At 45.6% G+C, this 17,341-nt stretch overlaps 2 protein-coding genes across 2 annotated transcripts; both read left to right on the forward strand.

The window, feature by feature from the left end:
- Positions 1-824: 824 nt before the first annotated feature.
- Positions 825-3,528, forward strand: LOC127224815 (PRAME family member 12). Its single transcript, XM_051187977.1, has 3 exons — positions 825-1,111; positions 1,514-2,089; positions 2,961-3,528. The coding sequence occupies exons 1-3, from the start codon at positions 825-827 to the stop codon at positions 3,526-3,528; spliced, it is 1,431 nt and encodes a 476-aa protein (XP_051043934.1).
- A 10,798-nt stretch (positions 3,529-14,326) lies between these two features.
- On the forward strand, positions 14,327-17,030 carry LOC127224816 (PRAME family member 12-like). The gene is made up of 3 exons (XM_051187978.1): positions 14,327-14,613; positions 15,016-15,591; positions 16,463-17,030. Exons 1-3 carry the CDS (start codon positions 14,327-14,329, stop codon positions 17,028-17,030), a joined length of 1,431 nt encoding a protein of 476 aa, XP_051043935.1.
- The last annotated feature ends 311 nt before the right edge of the window (positions 17,031-17,341 follow it).

Consider the following 17,341-nt stretch of genomic DNA (forward strand, 5'->3'; position numbering starts at 1 on the left):
TGGGGTGGGTGTGTGACGTCACCAACTTATTTTCTTTTGCACCTGGAAAGAAGGTCAGTATCTTTTCCTGTAACAAGAGTCTGATCAGGTGAACAAGGAGGAGCTAATGGGCCCCCCCCCCCAGACTGATAGCCAGGAAACCAGCACTGGACCAACTCAGAAACCCTGAACATGGGTCTCAGTTAGAAAGCTAGGGCAGTCTAAGGGACCTGGGACAGTGAAACCAGGATGTATCCCTGGTGCACAAAGGGACTTTGGGAATACATTCCCCATGGAGAGATACTCCCTTAACCTAGTGGCAGGAGGGAGGGCCTAGTCCCTACTCCAAAAGACCTGACAGATTTAAATGACCCCTCCAGGGAGACATCACCCTCTCTATGGAGTTGGGAGGGATGGGATGGGAGTGTGGTGGTGCTTGTGGGTGTTGGGGGAGCATGGGAGGGAGGAGGGTAAGGAAGAAGCAACAGGGAACTAGGATGCATATTTAAAATAAGAAAAAAAAAGAGTCTAGTCTGTCTGAATGCTTGTGCATACTTCAAAATAGAAGAGCAGGGGTAGGTATCTGGTGGGATAGTGATGAATGTGTGCTGAGTGGGGGCTGTAAGAGACTCCTATGCAGAGAGTAATGGAAGTTGGGCTTTGATACCAGCCGATGATATACACTAAAGCACACTGAGTTCTCCCTTATTGCCAGAACAATAAGTCTGACCCTCTGATTCCTGCCTTGTGTGAAAAGTGAGAATTCACAAAACATTAGCTGAAAATCATGTCTCCTAAATGCTTCACCAGGATCCTTCTGTCCTTCTGACCAAAGATCTACCAGGATGAGCATCTACAACCCACCCACACTCCAGCAGCTGGCAGTAGAGAACCTGCTGTGCAACCAGACCTCAACCATCTCTACTCTGGAGTACCTGCCCATTAACCTCTTCCCACCAGTGTTCAAGAAGGCCATCACCGGTAGATGCATGGAGCTACTGAAGGCAATGGTGGCAGCCTGGCCCTTTTCCTACCTCCCCGTGGGGGCTCTGATGAAGACAGCCAATGCGGATGTGTTGCAAGCTGTTCTGGATGGTGTAGATATTCTTCAGGCACAGAAGGATCGACCCAGGTAAGCAAGGCCCAAGAAGACTAGAAGGGGAGTGGCTGGGCTATATAGATGAGATGCATGTGAGGTCATGGAGAATGTGGTCAAAGTGGACAGAGGCTTCTGGTGTCACCCCCTTGGAGGTCTGTAGAACTTCTATTCATGTTGAGGGTTCATATGATGACAGTCAGGAGTGGAAGAGAGCTCAGAGAAAAGGAAGCCATAGTGGGATGAGCTTTCCCTGGCTCTCCTACAGATACCAGTCTAGAGTAATTGAAGGAAAGGTCTCCAGATGAAGTTCAGGCAGAGTTCTCGCCTGCCAGGTGAGAGGGGCTGTGCTGGAAGTAAAGGTAGAGAGGTTGGACAGAGGCTGTCTCTGAGGCAGTTCCAGGTTTATTTTCTAAAATTCCAACTTTCTCCTCACAGAGAGTGGAAGCTTCGAGTACTTGACTTGAGGAATGTGAACCAGGATTTCTGGGATGTATGGGCCAGCAGAGAGGACTGGTTCTGCTCAACAGAGACTGAAAGTGAGGAGCAAGGAGGAAATAAACTGAGGCGGGATTTGAAGGTGGTCACTGACCTTAGCCTCAGGTTCCACCTGACAGAGCACCAGACGTGCTTGCTGCAGTGGGCCCAGCAGAGGAAAGACTCTGTGCAGCTGTGCTGCATGAAGATGAAGATCTGTGCCTTCCCTGTGGAGATTATCAAGGAGATCTTGGAAATTTTCCCACCTGAGGATATAGAGGAACTGGAGTTATCCACCAACCGCATTCTGACCTTCCTGGCTCACATTGCACCTAGCCTTGGCTATATGACAAAACTTTGCAAATTCCATCTAGCTCACATCTTCTTGAACACACACACGGTTCTAAATATGTTGGCTGACACAGAGGAGACATGTACTCTGGAAGTTTTCTCTCAGTTCTCCAAACTCAACTCTCTGGAGCATTTCTCCATGCATGGCATCCACCTTTCGCCTGACCACATGCAACAGCTATTCGGGTAAGGAATGATGGAGAGCTGCTTCTACTGTGACAGCAAAACTTTCCCCTTTACTTCAAGCATTAGTGGGCCGGGCCCTGAGGTGTTCCAGCCACTGTGGATTTAACTGTGATGGAATCATCACAGTAGCTAAGTGTGGACTTGTGTCCTTCTTAAATGAGGTCACGTAGTTCAATGACCATTCATTTAGCAGAGTCTGTGCTGGGGCAGGAGATGGTTAGAGAGCTGGCTTGAAAGCAGCTCCTTTGGGTGGGTCAGACATGGTAGTGTGCTCTGGATAGTCCTGCTTGAGATCCTGGCTATGCCAATGGGAAGGAAACAGGACAGAGTAGGAGGCCTCGAACTGGGACGTGCCCACAGCTGCACAGGGTCCTAAGGAGCTCTGTACTCAGATATCTCCCAGCAGGGGCCACCTTATCCTCCTGCTGGAGCCCTCTCTCAGCCTCTAAGTCTCTCTGCAGAGGAGGACTATATGAGCACAGCTTTGGAATTAGTAGATGGAAAATGGTTGATGCTGGGAAGAGGGACCATCAGTTTCAAGGGTGGGACACTGAAATGAGGGATGGAGGCAGTGACTGATAAGAGGACATCAATGAGCTGTGCAGGACACGTGACAACATGCTGCCAGAACCTTTCTGTGATGGTCAAGGTTGGTCAAGGAGCTGGCTGGGAATGTGTGGTCTGAGACCATCCAACCTTATGTATATGCCCCGGGAGGCAACTGTATGAACTGGGACAAACAGATTGTTTCCCAAGGGCTGACCTTCAGTATAAGGCTAGACTGACTTAGCATATGTGGGCCCCTGTGTCTCAGTGTCAGCCTTTTTAGTGCCTTCTAGCACTTTGCACTAATTTCCTTTTCTTTCCCTAGATGCCTGAAGACCCCACTGAAGTTCTTGTCTATCACTCTCTGCCAGCTCCCCCAGTCAGGCTTCAAACACTTGTCACAGTGTCAGGCGCTCTGTCAATTGAAACACCTGAAACTCAGTGGTGTAGTGTTGTCCAGGTTCTGTGTCCCACATCTCCGAGTTGTCCTTGAGAATGTGGCAGACACTTTGCAGAACCTGGAGTTAGTGAACTGCGTGATGGAGGACTCTGACCTCAGTGCCCTCTTGCCTGCCCTGAGCCGGTGCTCACAGCTGACCACCGTGAATTTCTATGACAACGACCTCTCCACTGCTGTACTGAAGAAGCTTGTGCAAAGCATGGCCGGTTTAAGCAACTTGACTGCAGAGTTCTACCCAGCCTCTCTGGAGTGCTATGACCCCCTGGGTCGTGTCCTAGTGGAGCAATTTACCCAACTCTGTCTTGAGCTCCTGGATATACTCTTTGCCAAAAGGCAGCCCAAGAAAATAGTCTTTGCTACAGGCACCTGCCTTCAATGCTGTAAGCGCTCTGTTTATGACATGGAGACCAGACTTTGTGACTGTGGGCAGTAGATAGGAAAAGATTGCTTCTGCATACAGAGAAATGAAAGTCTAGGTGTTGGATCTGATCGTGGGGTTCCAGAACACTCTGTTTCAGATACCGTGTGATATACTGGAAACAAGAGTGGTCAGGGGATCCACACTGCAGGGACCGACTTGATTTGATGTGTAACGAGATCATGGTGATAGCTGACTGGTGGAATCAGAAAGGCAATTTCACATTTCTGACTGTGCCTCTGTCAGAACAGGATCACCACCGTCTTGCCGGTATGGGACAGCTGTAAACATATGGTCAGACTAGGTACCTGGATGTTCTTCCATTGAGTCCTCAGGCATTAATCTCAGCTTTAGGTCACAGTCAAGGTTCTGTGACCAACCACAGGAAGTGCCATCAAGGACATTATGGGCCAAGGCTTGCCAACATCAGAATGAACTGAAGTCATTTATGTCATTGGCTTCCCCAGAAAACTTCCCATGGGATGACTGCTCGCTGGATTGTTTGTACAGAAGTGTGAAACTGAACACAGCAGTGTACACCTGATCTCCTTTGAAGATAGTTTTGGAGAAACACAGGTGATTGCATCCCAGGGTAGTCACACAGGAGGAGCTGGGCCCACCTTTAAGATGACTGAAGCCACAGCCCTTTCTAGAGACCTGATTGACCTGAGACCTGGTTGTTAACTCTTTGGTTGTGAGCGCTGTCTTCATTTGCCGAGAGAGTAGCCAAGCCAGCTATTTCATTGTATCAGTTAGCAATAAGATAATTTTTAGGACTCTGTATTTTCATTGGTCTTTATCAATAAACCCAGTCCTCCTTTCTCACATGTCATTGTGATGCCTGCTAACTTCACATACTCTATTAACTCTGAAGGACACTTGATTATCCCACTTTGGACAGAACCATCCCTGGGGTGCCATGTGCCAGCAGTAGGGAGGCAGTTACACATTGATTTCTATGACCTTGAGTTCTGGGATAGCCAGGACTACATGGAAAAATCCTGTGTCAAAAAAATTAAAAATTTAAAATTACACAAGATCTTCTGAGTATGACTGCCTGAGGAGGGAGTTACCTTTAACATTAGAATGCATTTTTCTAGATTCTGTTTTCTTATATCAATGTTATTATTCATATATTACTGTGACTTTTATATAGCCAGATGTTCTCTGTGTATCCCTGCGTGTGTTGAATATCTTATTTTAGGTAGTAAATGGGTCAAGCTTTGGTGGCACACACCTGTAATCCCAATACTCAGGAGGCAGAGGCAGGCAGATCTCTTTGAGTGGGAGGATAGCCTGGTCTACAGAGGTAGTTCCGGGACAGTCTCTAAAGAAATACCAAGAATCCTGTTACCAAAAAAAAAAAAAAAAAAAAAAAAAAAAGTACAAAGAAGCACTGTGTGTTTACCCACCTCATAACCAAGGCCTTGGTGTCGCTGTCTTCTCATTCTGTGAATCTCAGACCCTAGATTAGGAGGGGCCTGTAGAGATGGCTCAGTGGTTAAGAGTACTAGCTGCTCTTCCAAAGCCCTGAGTACAATACCCAGTAATCACTTGTCTAACAACCATCTGTGATAATATTGGGTGCCTTCTTCTGACAATCTGGGATGCATGCACACAGAACTTTGTATGCATAAAAAATGATAAATAAATAATAATTTTATTATTATTACTGTATTTTGGGGGAGAAAGCCTAAGGAGGCAGTGTAGGGCCTCAGGCATATTGTACAGCATATTTCCAAAGAAATACACCCTCATTCCTGCCCCAGGATTATTGTGAAAGGTTATCCTCTGCTAATACATTAAACACCATGACTAAATGGATCAACTCTTGAATGATATGAATAACCAGGCAGGCAGTGGTGGCACACATCTTTAATCGCAGCACAACATTCCTCTAATCTGGTACCAGAGGCCTCTGATCCATCTTGGGAGAAATCCTCTAAGTCCCAACGATTTCTTCTCATAGTGCACATCAATCAGTCCAGGAAGGCGAGGAAGCATGGAAGCAAAGTCCCATTGAGGACAAGAAACTTAGCAAGCCCTTCTCCCAACACAGGGATCTCTCAGGGTCAGTTCACTACTCTAGTGTTGGTGAATACCATGGTTTACATGTTTCAATTCCATCACCATCTGTTGCTTTCAAAGCCATAATTCTCCCTGGGTAGGCGAAGCCTCACAAAACCACCCCAAACAAAGATACCCTATCTAGTTCCATTACAGGTTGATGAATCCATTCTCAGGAGAAAGGTTAGCAGAAGGGGCCTGAGGGATGAGCCTGGCATGTGATGGTGAATGGACTGTGCTCAGTTCTCCAGGACTCTAAACAAGCCTGAAATATAAAGTTTAGAATGCTGTTGTCAAAGGGTCTTTGGCCTGTTTACTGTTATGAACTTGGTCTGGAATCCAGCAACTCCCCTAGATGGTTGTGAGCCAACATGTGAGCGGTGGCAACCGATCCTGTGTCCCTGACAAGAGCAGCAAGTGTGCCTAACTGCTGACCATTTCTCCAGCCTCCAATTTAGTCAGATGTTTTTGGATGTCAGTACACAGCCACAGTATCACTTCAGCAGGATGTTAGCTTCCTGTTGCTTCTTAAAGAACTTATATGTGATTGAAAGTGCAGCAGCCTAAGGTAGCTAGCTAGAGGCCTTGGATTCCCTTGGAACTGATGTTACAGGAGTGTTATAGATGTCTAACACTGATGCTGGGAATGAAACTCAGGTTCTCCTCAAGAGCAGTGCATCCTCTGAACTGATGGGACATTTCTCCAGCCCCTGCACCTATCTATTTTGTGTGTATATGTACACCACAACATTCCATCTTGGCCTACCTGAGGAGGTCAGAGGAGAAGTTTGGGAGTCAGCCCTCCCCTTCTACTCTGTGGGTCCCTAGGAATAAACTTAGGGTACCAAGATTGCAGCCAGGTCACTTTAGAATTGTGTCAAGCTCTGCCAACAAAATGGTTCATAACACAGCAATAAGAGGTGAAATGTTTCAAAAATTCCCCGTTGTTATCTGCTTATCCAGGGAAGTAAGGTACAAGGACTAGGTTTAGGGACTCATTAGCACACTAAGGACAGTTCATATTAGAAAACGTTTTTCATGGGAGGGAGTTTTCTTATTTATTTATTTATTTATTTATTTATTTATTTATTTTTGTAGCCTGTCCTGTAACTAGCTCTTATATACCAGGCTGAACTCAAGCTCACAGGGAACTCCTGCCTCTGCCTCCTGAGTGCTGGGATTAAAGGGATGCACTACCACCTTCTGGCTATATTATTGTTCTTAAGGGATATCAATTTTTTTTAGAACAGGACAAGGACTTTTGTCCCTCTCTTGGAGGCTGTTATGTGCATGAAGGTTGCCAGTCAGAATTAGGGAGTTCTGAAAACCAGGACACACAGACACAGTGGAATGGAGTCTCATCACCCAGGAAGTGGAGGAAAGAAGGTCTGGAGTTCAAGGCTGTTTTGTCATTATTTTGCTTCTGCCATCTCTGATGGGCCCACAGTGCTCCTGCTGTGAGATTCTGAATTGCAGTCATCTGGCACTCTGGAAACCTTCCTAAGGTAGCAAGTCTGCATTACTCAGCTGAGGTTGACAACTTCAGGCAACCAGCAGCCACATGAACAAATGTAAGAGAAGGCTAGCAGGAAGGAAGAAGGAAGGCATTGTCAGAATGGCTTCTCTTTACTTTGATTTCACAGCCAGATATTGGGGTAGGATGATTACTGAGAATTCCAAGTCTGCTCAGGCTACACAACAAGTTCCAGGTAGGCACAGTCTCTGAAAATTTTAGGCAGAGACTGTGTCCAGGAATTGGAACTGAATTCCTGATGGCAACAGGGAAGCCCAGACTGGTTTGCACATTACCTGGAATAGCTGGGAAATCCTTGTACTCTCCCTATGCTGGGAATCTTCAAGAAGGTCTTCAGTGGTGACTTTGCTCCACCAGACATGAAAAAGTGTGTCACCAAGACCATTCCTCAGTTCCCCCATCTCCATCTCAATTGTGTCCAGAATCTCTATATGAATGACATCTACTCTATAAAAGGCAACTTGAAAGCATTGCTAAGGTAAGATGAGGAGCAGACCATGACAAAACTTTTCTCTGTGCTCTGCAGATAGGGGGCCCTCCATACCAGGTACAAGGGACCCAACAGGGCTGGAGACTCCCTGTGAAGGGGTGGCAGCCTGAGTCTGTCTCTGTGTGGGAAAGGCTGTGTGTGGTGTGTATGTGGGAGGGGGGCAGGTTTGGTAGGGGCTGAGTAGCTGGGGAGTACCTTGTACTGGCTTGTGTGGCAGAGGCTGGTGTGAAGCAGTGTGAAGAGGCATCAAGTGTGCTGCTGATACAGCTGTCCAGAGCTCTATAGAGACACGCCAAGGATGTAACCAGGTCTTGATTGGTTTGTGTGTGCGCTGTAGCCCTGAGGTGACCACCTGTACTGGGAGTGGCAGTGTGCATGTTCTGAAGCAGTCCCACTGTCAAAGCAAAATAAGAAATCAGATGAAGCACCATTAAATTCCTTCTACAGAGCCAGCATGACTGTAATCGCATACCAGGTCAAGAGAGAAGAACAAATAATTGAATATCCCTGATGGACATGGATCCACGTCCATCAGTACAGTATTTGCAAACACAATACAGGCATCCATAAAGAAATTATGCACCATAAACATTTATCTCTGAAATGAACAAAAGGTTCAAAGTACACGTGCCACTATATGTTAAAAAAATAAATAAATAAATAAATAAATAACCGAGCAAACAAACAAACTGTTTCTGAATTATATTTTTGTGTTTGGTTGGGTTTTTGTTTTGTTTTGTTTTGTTTTTATCAGACAGGATTGCTCCGTAGCTCTGGATCTTCTCCTGCAACTAGCTCTGTTTCCTTTTGCCCTAAATTCATAGAGATCTCCACCTGCCTATACAACAGGATTGCTGTGATTAAAGGCACGTGGCACCACATTCTAGCTAAACTGTTTTCATTTTACTATTTTTGTTGATATTGATTTGTTGTTTCTTTTGTTTTGCATTGTTTTGTTAACCGAATTTTCTTTTCTTTTTTGTTTTGTTTTCTTGAGACTGGGTTTCTCTGTATTGCCTTGGAGGTTACCCTGGAACTTGGTTTGTACTGCAGGCTGGCCTCATAAGCACAGGGATCAGCCTGCCTCTGTCTCCCAAGGGCTGATGTTAAAGGCATGAGTGGTCAACACACAGCTAAGACAACAGCATACATATATACATCCCAAACTGTCTCAGCTTCCTATCTTGCCTCTGCCTCTAGATTTCTGAGTATAACTATAGGCAGGTATAGATACTTGTTTTTGTTTAGTTCCTTTGTTTTTAAAAATTTTTTTATCTTGTATGTGCATTGGTGTTTGCATGTACATCTGTGTGAACGTGTCATAAGTACTTGAATGTGAATTACAATCAGATGTAAGCTGCCATGTAGGTTCTGGGAATTGAACCCAGGACCTCTGGAAGAGCAGCCAGTACTCTTGCCCACTGAGCCATCACTCTAGCTCCTTTGGTTTATATAAACAGAAATAGTCTTTTAAAATGGCCACATGCCTTGATAAAAGTCCAGAAAGTTAGGGAGACAGGGAACAGTCTTCAACACAATAAAAGGTCCCGATAAGAAATCCCCAGCCCGTGTCATGTTAAATGGAGAGAAACCTGAAGCAATCCCAGTGAAGTCAGGGAGTAGATGACGATGGCCAGTATCACCACTCCTTTTCAATGCTGTGCTTGAAGCTCTAGCTGGAGCATTAAGGCAAGAGAAGGAAAATAAAGGGAATAGAAAAAGAAGTTAAACTATCCCTATCCAGGTGTTTTCCAAAGATTCATTTCATTTTATTTTGCGAGTGTGAGTGTTTGCCTGTATTCATAAAATGCATGTAATGTCAGAGCAGTTCAGACCACAGGAGCCATTGTCAATGACCTCATTTGCATCCCAGAAATTGGAAGTAAGACTTACTGCTGTAGGCAACCACTTGCTTTGGACCAAGGACTGGTAGGAATGAAGCTGGGACTTAACTGCAAGTCCTATGTACAAAGGTGCTATGCAAGCTGCTAGGGAGAAATGCAACTGAAAGTCTTACCTGGATGTGAAGCCTATGGGCCACTATGACAAGACAAGATATGTCAAGATACACCCAAGGGTGTAACAATGACACTCGTATTTCAGGAGTGACAAACAGACACCTAATGGGACTTGTAGCCTTCTCCATAGGATGGAATTTATGTGTGGTAGTAGAAAGCTAGGCAAATCCCTGAGGCTGGTGAGGTTATGGACCCAATACTAGAGGAGAACCCAATACTGCCCCATTTCCTTTCCAGGATAAGTCCACAGGTTCTCTAAGAACCTAATCGTGTATCCATAGATAAGTGGAGCTCTAAACCTGTCCATACCAAAAAAAAACATTTTTGTTTGTTTGTTTGAAGTAGAGGGTGTCCATAACAGAAATCCATAATGATGAAAAAGGAAAGAAGAAATAGCAATGGGTGCCCATGCCCAATTAATACATCTAGATAACTGACCTACACCTAAGGCTCAGGGAACATGCAGGAAGAGAGAGCAGAGAGACTCCTAGAGCCAGAGGACCATGATGACAATGTGAGGTAGTGTCTTCTATAAATGACAGAGTGCAGAACCCAACACTAACGCCTTTGTCACTGAAACAAGACCTGCACAGTGACAAGGGCAGCAGAACACCTAACTTGGATGGGAAAAATCTCACAAGGCCTCAGCCAAGAATAAAGAAATACAGGGATTAAAGAGTTACCAAAAGGGAGAATCAGGCACCTGGAATGAGCTGACTGATTGCTTACCCACCCAGTGATCTTCCCTAAACTTGGGTACATGAGCAACACTAAAGGAAGGTGGCAGGATGTATTTATAGGTGTGTGTGTGTGTGTGTGTGTGTGTGTGTGTGTGTGTGTGTGTTTTGTGTGTAATTACTGCAGAATAGTCTGGAAACGGAGAATTAATGAGGGCCAAGAGAGTCATTGGAGGAGGGAGAATATGGGATGTAAATGGTATCAGTAACTTTTCTGTAAAATTCTGAACAGTGGTTCTTAAAACAAATGGATAGGCCATCCTTTGGTGGCATAAGCTTTAAGCCCAGCACTCAGGGAGCAGAAGCAGGTGGATGTCTGTGAGTTTGAGGCCAGCCTAGTCTAGAGAGCTACTTCCAGGACAGCCTCCAAAGCAATACAAGAAAAAAAAAAAAAACCCTCTCTCGAAAAATATAATAAAAAATAGGACTGGCCAACAAGATGGCTCAGCATGTAATGATTCATGCTAATATGGTGATGTGAGACTGCTTTCCAGGGTACACATAATGGAAGAGGGAAATCCAAGACCAAGAATTTAAGAATTTTATTTGGGTTATTTTCCTTTTTTTCCTTCCTTCCTTTTCTTTTTTTCCTTCATACCTCTTTCCTTCCTTCTTCCTGTCTCTCTGTTTCCTCTTATTTACTAGTTTTTTTTTGGTTGTTTGGTGGTTTTTTTTCTTTGTTTGTTTGTCAGGTTCTTAATATGTAGCTTTCTGAGACCGCTGGAACTCACTGAGTTATACAGGCTGGCCTTGAATTCAGAGATTTGCCTGCCTCTGCCTCTCAATTACTGAGATTAAAGGCTTGGATTAAAGGTGTGCACCAACTTTCTCAGGACCATTTAATTTGTAATTGAATCATTTTTCCTGATTTTCCTCAAGGAGGAAAATCCTTGCTTCCTTCCTTTCTTAGCTTGAGGGCCCTGGTGCTTTTTACACTGGGGTGAAACCTATTTATAGGCAGGAGTGACATCAAACTCTGGTACTACAGCCCTCTCCCCCTGACTGCAGAGGTGACAGTCATGCACATGTGCCCAGCAGATGTCACTTTTAGACTGATTCAAACTTGTGTAGCCCTGGGTAGCCTTAGATTAACAGACATCCATCTGCCTTAATCTCCAGAGTCCAGGGATTAACAGTATGCACAACTCTGTTCAGCTTCTACAGCTAACTAGAATGGCTGGCTCTGAATTGTGATTCTTCAGGCCATCTTGATGAAATCATAAATAATAAATACATCAGCACAGCAAAAACAATTACTGCACCATTAACTAATGGTGTGTGGCCACTGGTCATGGGGCACATGGGGAGGTCAGAGGAAACCTTCTGCAGTCTGATTCCCAGGATTCCAGACATCACCTCAGATCTTCGGGCTAGGAGCAAGTGTCTTAGTCATGGAGCCTTCTTGGGGTTGCTGAGCAAGGGATTGTTTCTAAGAGACCATGTGAGGCACTGAGGTTTCCTGTGTATTCTTCAAGAAAAGCACCACTGTTTTCTGTTTGGAATTGGATGTTGTTGTTTACAGTTTCTCACTGTGTGGATCAGGTTTGCCTGAAACCACAGAAATCCTGCCACCACAGCTTCTGGAGTGCAGAATGACACAGGTGTATTAACACAGTTTACTGTTTTTGTTTGATTTGCATCTCATCTTGCTTTGCTGTTGGTTTTCACTTTGAGATAAAGTGTCCATCTTACTCTTGATGATTCTGAAGTCCTGGATCAAGTCATGAAGCCAAGTAAGCTTCTTGCTATGGAGGACTCCAGGTTCCTGACACCTACCTCAGCTCTTTCTCATCTGGAACACATTCATGTGGTTGTTTTTTGTTTCTGTTGTTTGGAGACAAAAGCTAATGTTGTAGCCATTGGTTACCCAAAATCTCACTGCATACTCAAATACCCACCCACAATAATACACACACATAGACTAGAACTTTACATACTAAAGTACATACATACAAACATGTGCCTGTAGATGCATATATAAGTCAGTCTATCCACAGATAGAATACTGACTTTTGATTTTAGTGTTTTTGTTGTTACCGGATAGGTCAGATTTAATCAATCTGTTGTAGAAAAAAAAAAAAAAATCCCTCATCTGCAGGATTAAGTGGGTGGACCAATCAGGTAGGAGTTGGTTCTTTCTTTCTTTTTTTTTTTTTTTTGTAGAGGGTGGGGCTACAGGCAAGGTGTATAAAATGAGGAGAGGAGGCCAGGTAGAACCACTCAGAGTCCTGTAGCTTGTGGTCACTTCCTACCTATGCTGAGGAGTCCTGGAGCCTGAAGTCTCTGCTTGGCCTTGCTGGCAATAGGAGTTCTGGACCCCCTGTTGATATCAGGTAAGTCACTCTGCTCCTTCAGGAGACCTACTGACTGAACGCTGGTCTAGCCTTTCACCAACTAAACTACATTTACAGATAATGGCTTTAAAATTCATAGGACACAACTTAATAGTTTTTACATGTGGTGTTGTTTGGCTTTATTGGGAAATGATTATTACATAGTCATTTACATGTTAGTTTATTTGGCTCTTTTGAGCTTTTAGAGGCAGGTAAAAATTAGCAAGGCTTTGTCCGGAATTCTAGGCTCATTATGGAATGGAGTTAGCATGTATCCTCTAGTAATATATTCCCCTTGTAAAGTGCCAAGAAAATTTAAAATCTATTGTGGTCTATTGTCCTCTAGACCCCACAAAACTACAAGAAAATCGTGGTCTTTGTCCTTGTAACATCTGTACACTTGGCTTCTCATCTAAGATCCTAATTTTTTTTTCTTTGAGACAGGATTTCTCTGTAGCTTTTGAGACCATCCTGGAACTCATTCTGTAGACCAGGTTGATCTCAAGTTCACAGAGATCCTTCTGCCTCTGCCTCCCAAGTGCTGGGATTAAAGGTGTGAGCAACCACAGCCAGGCCTCAGATCTCCATTTTACGGGAGCTCTCATTCGATACCATGGCTGGCTAGTTTTGTTGGAAATGCAAGACCTGGTCTTGCATTTCAGACATTGTTTGATTAGATGGTCAGATGGACACGGATTTAAAGAACTTGTACCACATTCACAGAATTAGTATAATAAACCCAGCACCTCCAAAAGATTCTCCTCACTCCTTCCCAGGAGGGATCAGATTGGTGAAAGCATAACAAGGGTGGGGTGGGTGTGTGACGTCACCAACTTATTTTCTTTTGCACCTGGAAAGAAGGTCAGTATCTTTTCCTGTAACAAGAGTCTGATCAGGTGAACAAGGAGGAGCTAATGGGCCCCCCCCCCCCCAGACTGATAGCCAGGAAACCAGCACTGGACCAACTCAGAAACCCTGAACATGGGTCTCAGTTAGAAAGCTAGGGCAGTCTAAGGGACCTGGGACAGTGAAACCAGGATGTATCCCTGGTGCACAAAGGGACTTTGGGAATACATTCCCCATGGAGAGATACTCCCTTAACCTAGTGGCAGGAGGGAGGGCCTAGTCCCTACTCCAAAAGACCTGACAGATTTAAATGACCCCTCCAGGGAGACATCACCCTCTCTATGGAGTTGGGAGGGATGGGATGGGAGTGTGGTGGTGCTTGTGGGTGTTGGGGGAGCATGGGAGGGAGGAGGGTAAGGAAGAAGCAACAGGGAACTAGGATGCATATTTAAAATAAGAAAAAAAAAGAGTCTAGTCTGTCTGAATGCTTGTGCATACTTCAAAATAGAAGAGCAGGGGTAGGTATCTGGTGGGATAGTGATGAATGTGTGCTGAGTGGGGGCTGTAAGAGACTCCTATGCAGAGAGTAATGGAAGTTGGGCTTTGATACCAGCCGATGATATACACTAAAGCACACTGAGTTCTCCCTTATTGCCAGAACAATAAGTCTGACCCTCTGATTCCTGCCTTGTGTGAAAAGTGAGAATTCACAAAACATTAGCTGAAAATCATGTCTCCTAAATGCTTCACCAGGATCCTTCTGTCCTTCTGACCAAAGATCTACCAGGATGAGCATCTACAACCCACCCACACTCCAGCAGCTGGCAGTAGAGAACCTGCTGTGCAACCAGACCTCAACCATCTCTACTCTGGAGTACCTGCCCATTAACCTCTTCCCACCAGTGTTCAAGAAGGCCATCACCGGTAGATGCATGGAGCTACTGAAGGCAATGGTGGCAGCCTGGCCCTTTTCCTACCTCCCCGTGGGGGCTCTGATGAAGACAGCCAATGCGGATGTGTTGCAAGCTGTTCTGGATGGTGTAGATATTCTTCAGGCACAGAAGGATCGACCCAGGTAAGCAAGGCCCAAGAAGACTAGAAGGGGAGTGGCTGGGCTATATAGATGAGATGCATGTGAGGTCATGGAGAATGTGGTCAAAGTGGACAGAGGCTTCTGGTGTCACCCCCTTGGAGGTCTGTAGAACTTCTATTCATGTTGAGGGTTCATATGATGACAGTCAGGAGTGGAAGAGAGCTCAGAGAAAAGGAAGCCATAGTGGGATGAGCTTTCCCTGGCTCTCCTACAGATACCAGTCTAGAGTAATTGAAGGAAAGGTCTCCAGATGAAGTTCAGGCAGAGTTCTCGCCTGCCAGGTGAGAGGGGCTGTGCTGGAAGTAAAGGTAGAGAGGTTGGACAGAGGCTGTCTCTGAGGCAGTTCCAGGTTTATTTTCTAAAATTCCAACTTTCTCCTCACAGAGAGTGGAAGCTTCGAGTACTTGACTTGAGGAATGTGAACCAGGATTTCTGGGATGTATGGGCCAGCAGAGAGGACTGGTTCTGCTCAACAGAGACTGAAAGTGAGGAGCAAGGAGGAAATAAACTGAGGCGGGATTTGAAGGTGGTCACTGACCTTAGCCTCAGGTTCCACCTGACAGAGCACCAGACGTGCTTGCTGCAGTGGGCCCAGCAGAGGAAAGACTCTGTGCAGCTGTGCTGCATGAAGATGAAGATCTGTGCCTTCCCTGTGGAGATTATCAAGGAGATCTTGGAAATTTTCCCACCTGAGGATATAGAGGAACTGGAGTTATCCACCAACCGCATTCTGACCTTCCTGGCTCACATTGCACCTAGCCTTGGCTATATGACAAAACTTTGCAAATTCCATCTAGCTCACATCTTCTTGAACACACACACGGTTCTAAATATGTTGGCTGACACAGAGGAGACATGTACTCTGGAAGTTTTCTCTCAGTTCTCCAAACTCAACTCTCTGGAGCATTTCTCCATGCATGGCATCCACCTTTCGCCTGACCACATGCAACAGCTATTCGGGTAAGGAATGATGGAGAGCTGCTTCTACTGTGACAGCAAAACTTTCCCCTTTACTTCAAGCATTAGTGGGCCGGGCCCTGAGGTGTTCCAGCCACTGTGGATTTAACTGTGATGGAATCATCACAGTAGCTAAGTGTGGACTTGTGTCCTTCTTAAATGAGGTCACGTAGTTCAATGACCATTCATTTAGCAGAGTCTGTGCTGGGGCAGGAGATGGTTAGAGAGCTGGCTTGAAAGCAGCTCCTTTGGGTGGGTCAGACATGGTAGTGTGCTCTGGATAGTCCTGCTTGAGATCCTGGCTATGCCAATGGGAAGGAAACAGGACAGAGTAGGAGGCCTCGAACTGGGACGTGCCCACAGCTGCACAGGGTCCTAAGGAGCTCTGTACTCAGATATCTCCCAGCAGGGGCCACCTTATCCTCCTGCTGGAGCCCTCTCTCAGCCTCTAAGTCTCTCTGCAGAGGAGGACTATATGAGCACAGCTTTGGAATTAGTAGATGGAAAATGGTTGATGCTGGGAAGAGGGACCATCAGTTTCAAGGGTGGGACACTGAAATGAGGGATGGAGGCAGTGACTGATAAGAGGACATCAATGAGCTGTGCAGGACACGTGACAACATGCTGCCAGAACCTTTCTGTGATGGTCAAGGTTGGTCAAGGAGCTGGCTGGGAATGTGTGGTCTGAGACCATCCAACCTTATGTATATGCCCCGGGAGGCAACTGTATGAACTGGGACAAACAGATTGTTTCCCAAGGGCTGACCTTCAGTATAAGGCTAGACTGACTTAGCATATGTGGGCCCCTGTGTCTCAGTGTCAGCCTTTTTAGTGCCTTCTAGCACTTTGCACTAATTTCCTTTTCTTTCCCTAGATGCCTGAAGACCCCACTGAAGTTCTTGTCTATCACTCTCTGCCAGCTCCCCCAGTCAGGCTTCAAACACTTGTCACAGTGTCAGGCGCTCTGTCAATTGAAACACCTGAAACTCAGTGGTGTAGTGTTGTCCAGGTTCTGTGTCCCACATCTCCGAGTTGTCCTTGAGAATGTGGCAGACACTTTGCAGAACCTGGAGTTAGTGAACTGCGTGATGGAGGACTCTGACCTCAGTGCCCTCTTGCCTGCCCTGAGCCGGTGCTCACAGCTGACCACCGTGAATTTCTATGACAACGACCTCTCCACTGCTGTACTGAAGAAGCTTGTGCAAAGCATGGCCGGTTTAAGCAACTTGACTGCAGAGTTCTACCCAGCCTCTCTGGAGTGCTATGACCCCCTGGGTCGTGTCCTAGTGGAGCAATTTACCCAACTCTGTCTTGAGCTCCTGGATATACTCTTTGCCAAAAGGCAGCCCAAGAAAATAGTCTTTGCTACAGGCACCTGCCTTCAATGCTGTAAGCGCTCTGTTTATGACATGGAGACCAGACTTTGTGACTGTGGGCAGTAGATAGGAAAAGATTGCTTCTGCATACAGAGAAATGAAAGTCTAGGTGTTGGATCTGATCGTGGGGTTCCAGAACACTCTGTTTCAGATACCGTGTGATATACTGGAAACAAGAGTGGTCAGGGGATCCACACTGCAGGGACCGACTTGATTTGATGTGTAACGAGATCATGGTGATAGCTGACTGGTGGAATCAGAAAGGCAATTTCACATTTCTGACTGTGCCTCTGTCAGAACAGGATCACCACCGTCTTGCCGGTATGGGACAGCTGTAAACATATGGTCAGACTAGGTACCTGGATGTTCTTCCATTG

Source organism: Phodopus roborovskii, unplaced genomic scaffold (genome assembly GCF_943737965.1).
Source record: "Phodopus roborovskii unplaced genomic scaffold, PHOROB, whole genome shotgun sequence".
NCBI classification, from domain to species: Eukaryota; Metazoa; Chordata; class Mammalia; order Rodentia; family Cricetidae; genus Phodopus; species Phodopus roborovskii.

Coding starts and splice junctions, on each gene's coding strand:
- LOC127224816 (XM_051187978.1), top strand. CDS start 14,327: ATGAGCATCTACAACCCACCCACACTCCAGCAGCTGGCAGTAGAGAAC. Junction 14,614..15,015: donor GCACAGAAGGATCGACCCAG/GTAAGCAAGGCC, acceptor TTCTCCTCACAG/AGAGTGGAAGCTTCGAGTAC. Junction 15,592..16,462: donor CACATGCAACAGCTATTCGG/GTAAGGAATGAT, acceptor TTCTTTCCCTAG/ATGCCTGAAGACCCCACTGA.
- LOC127224815 (XM_051187977.1), top strand. CDS start 825: ATGAGCATCTACAACCCACCCACACTCCAGCAGCTGGCAGTAGAGAAC. Junction 1,112..1,513: donor GCACAGAAGGATCGACCCAG/GTAAGCAAGGCC, acceptor TTCTCCTCACAG/AGAGTGGAAGCTTCGAGTAC. Junction 2,090..2,960: donor CACATGCAACAGCTATTCGG/GTAAGGAATGAT, acceptor TTCTTTCCCTAG/ATGCCTGAAGACCCCACTGA.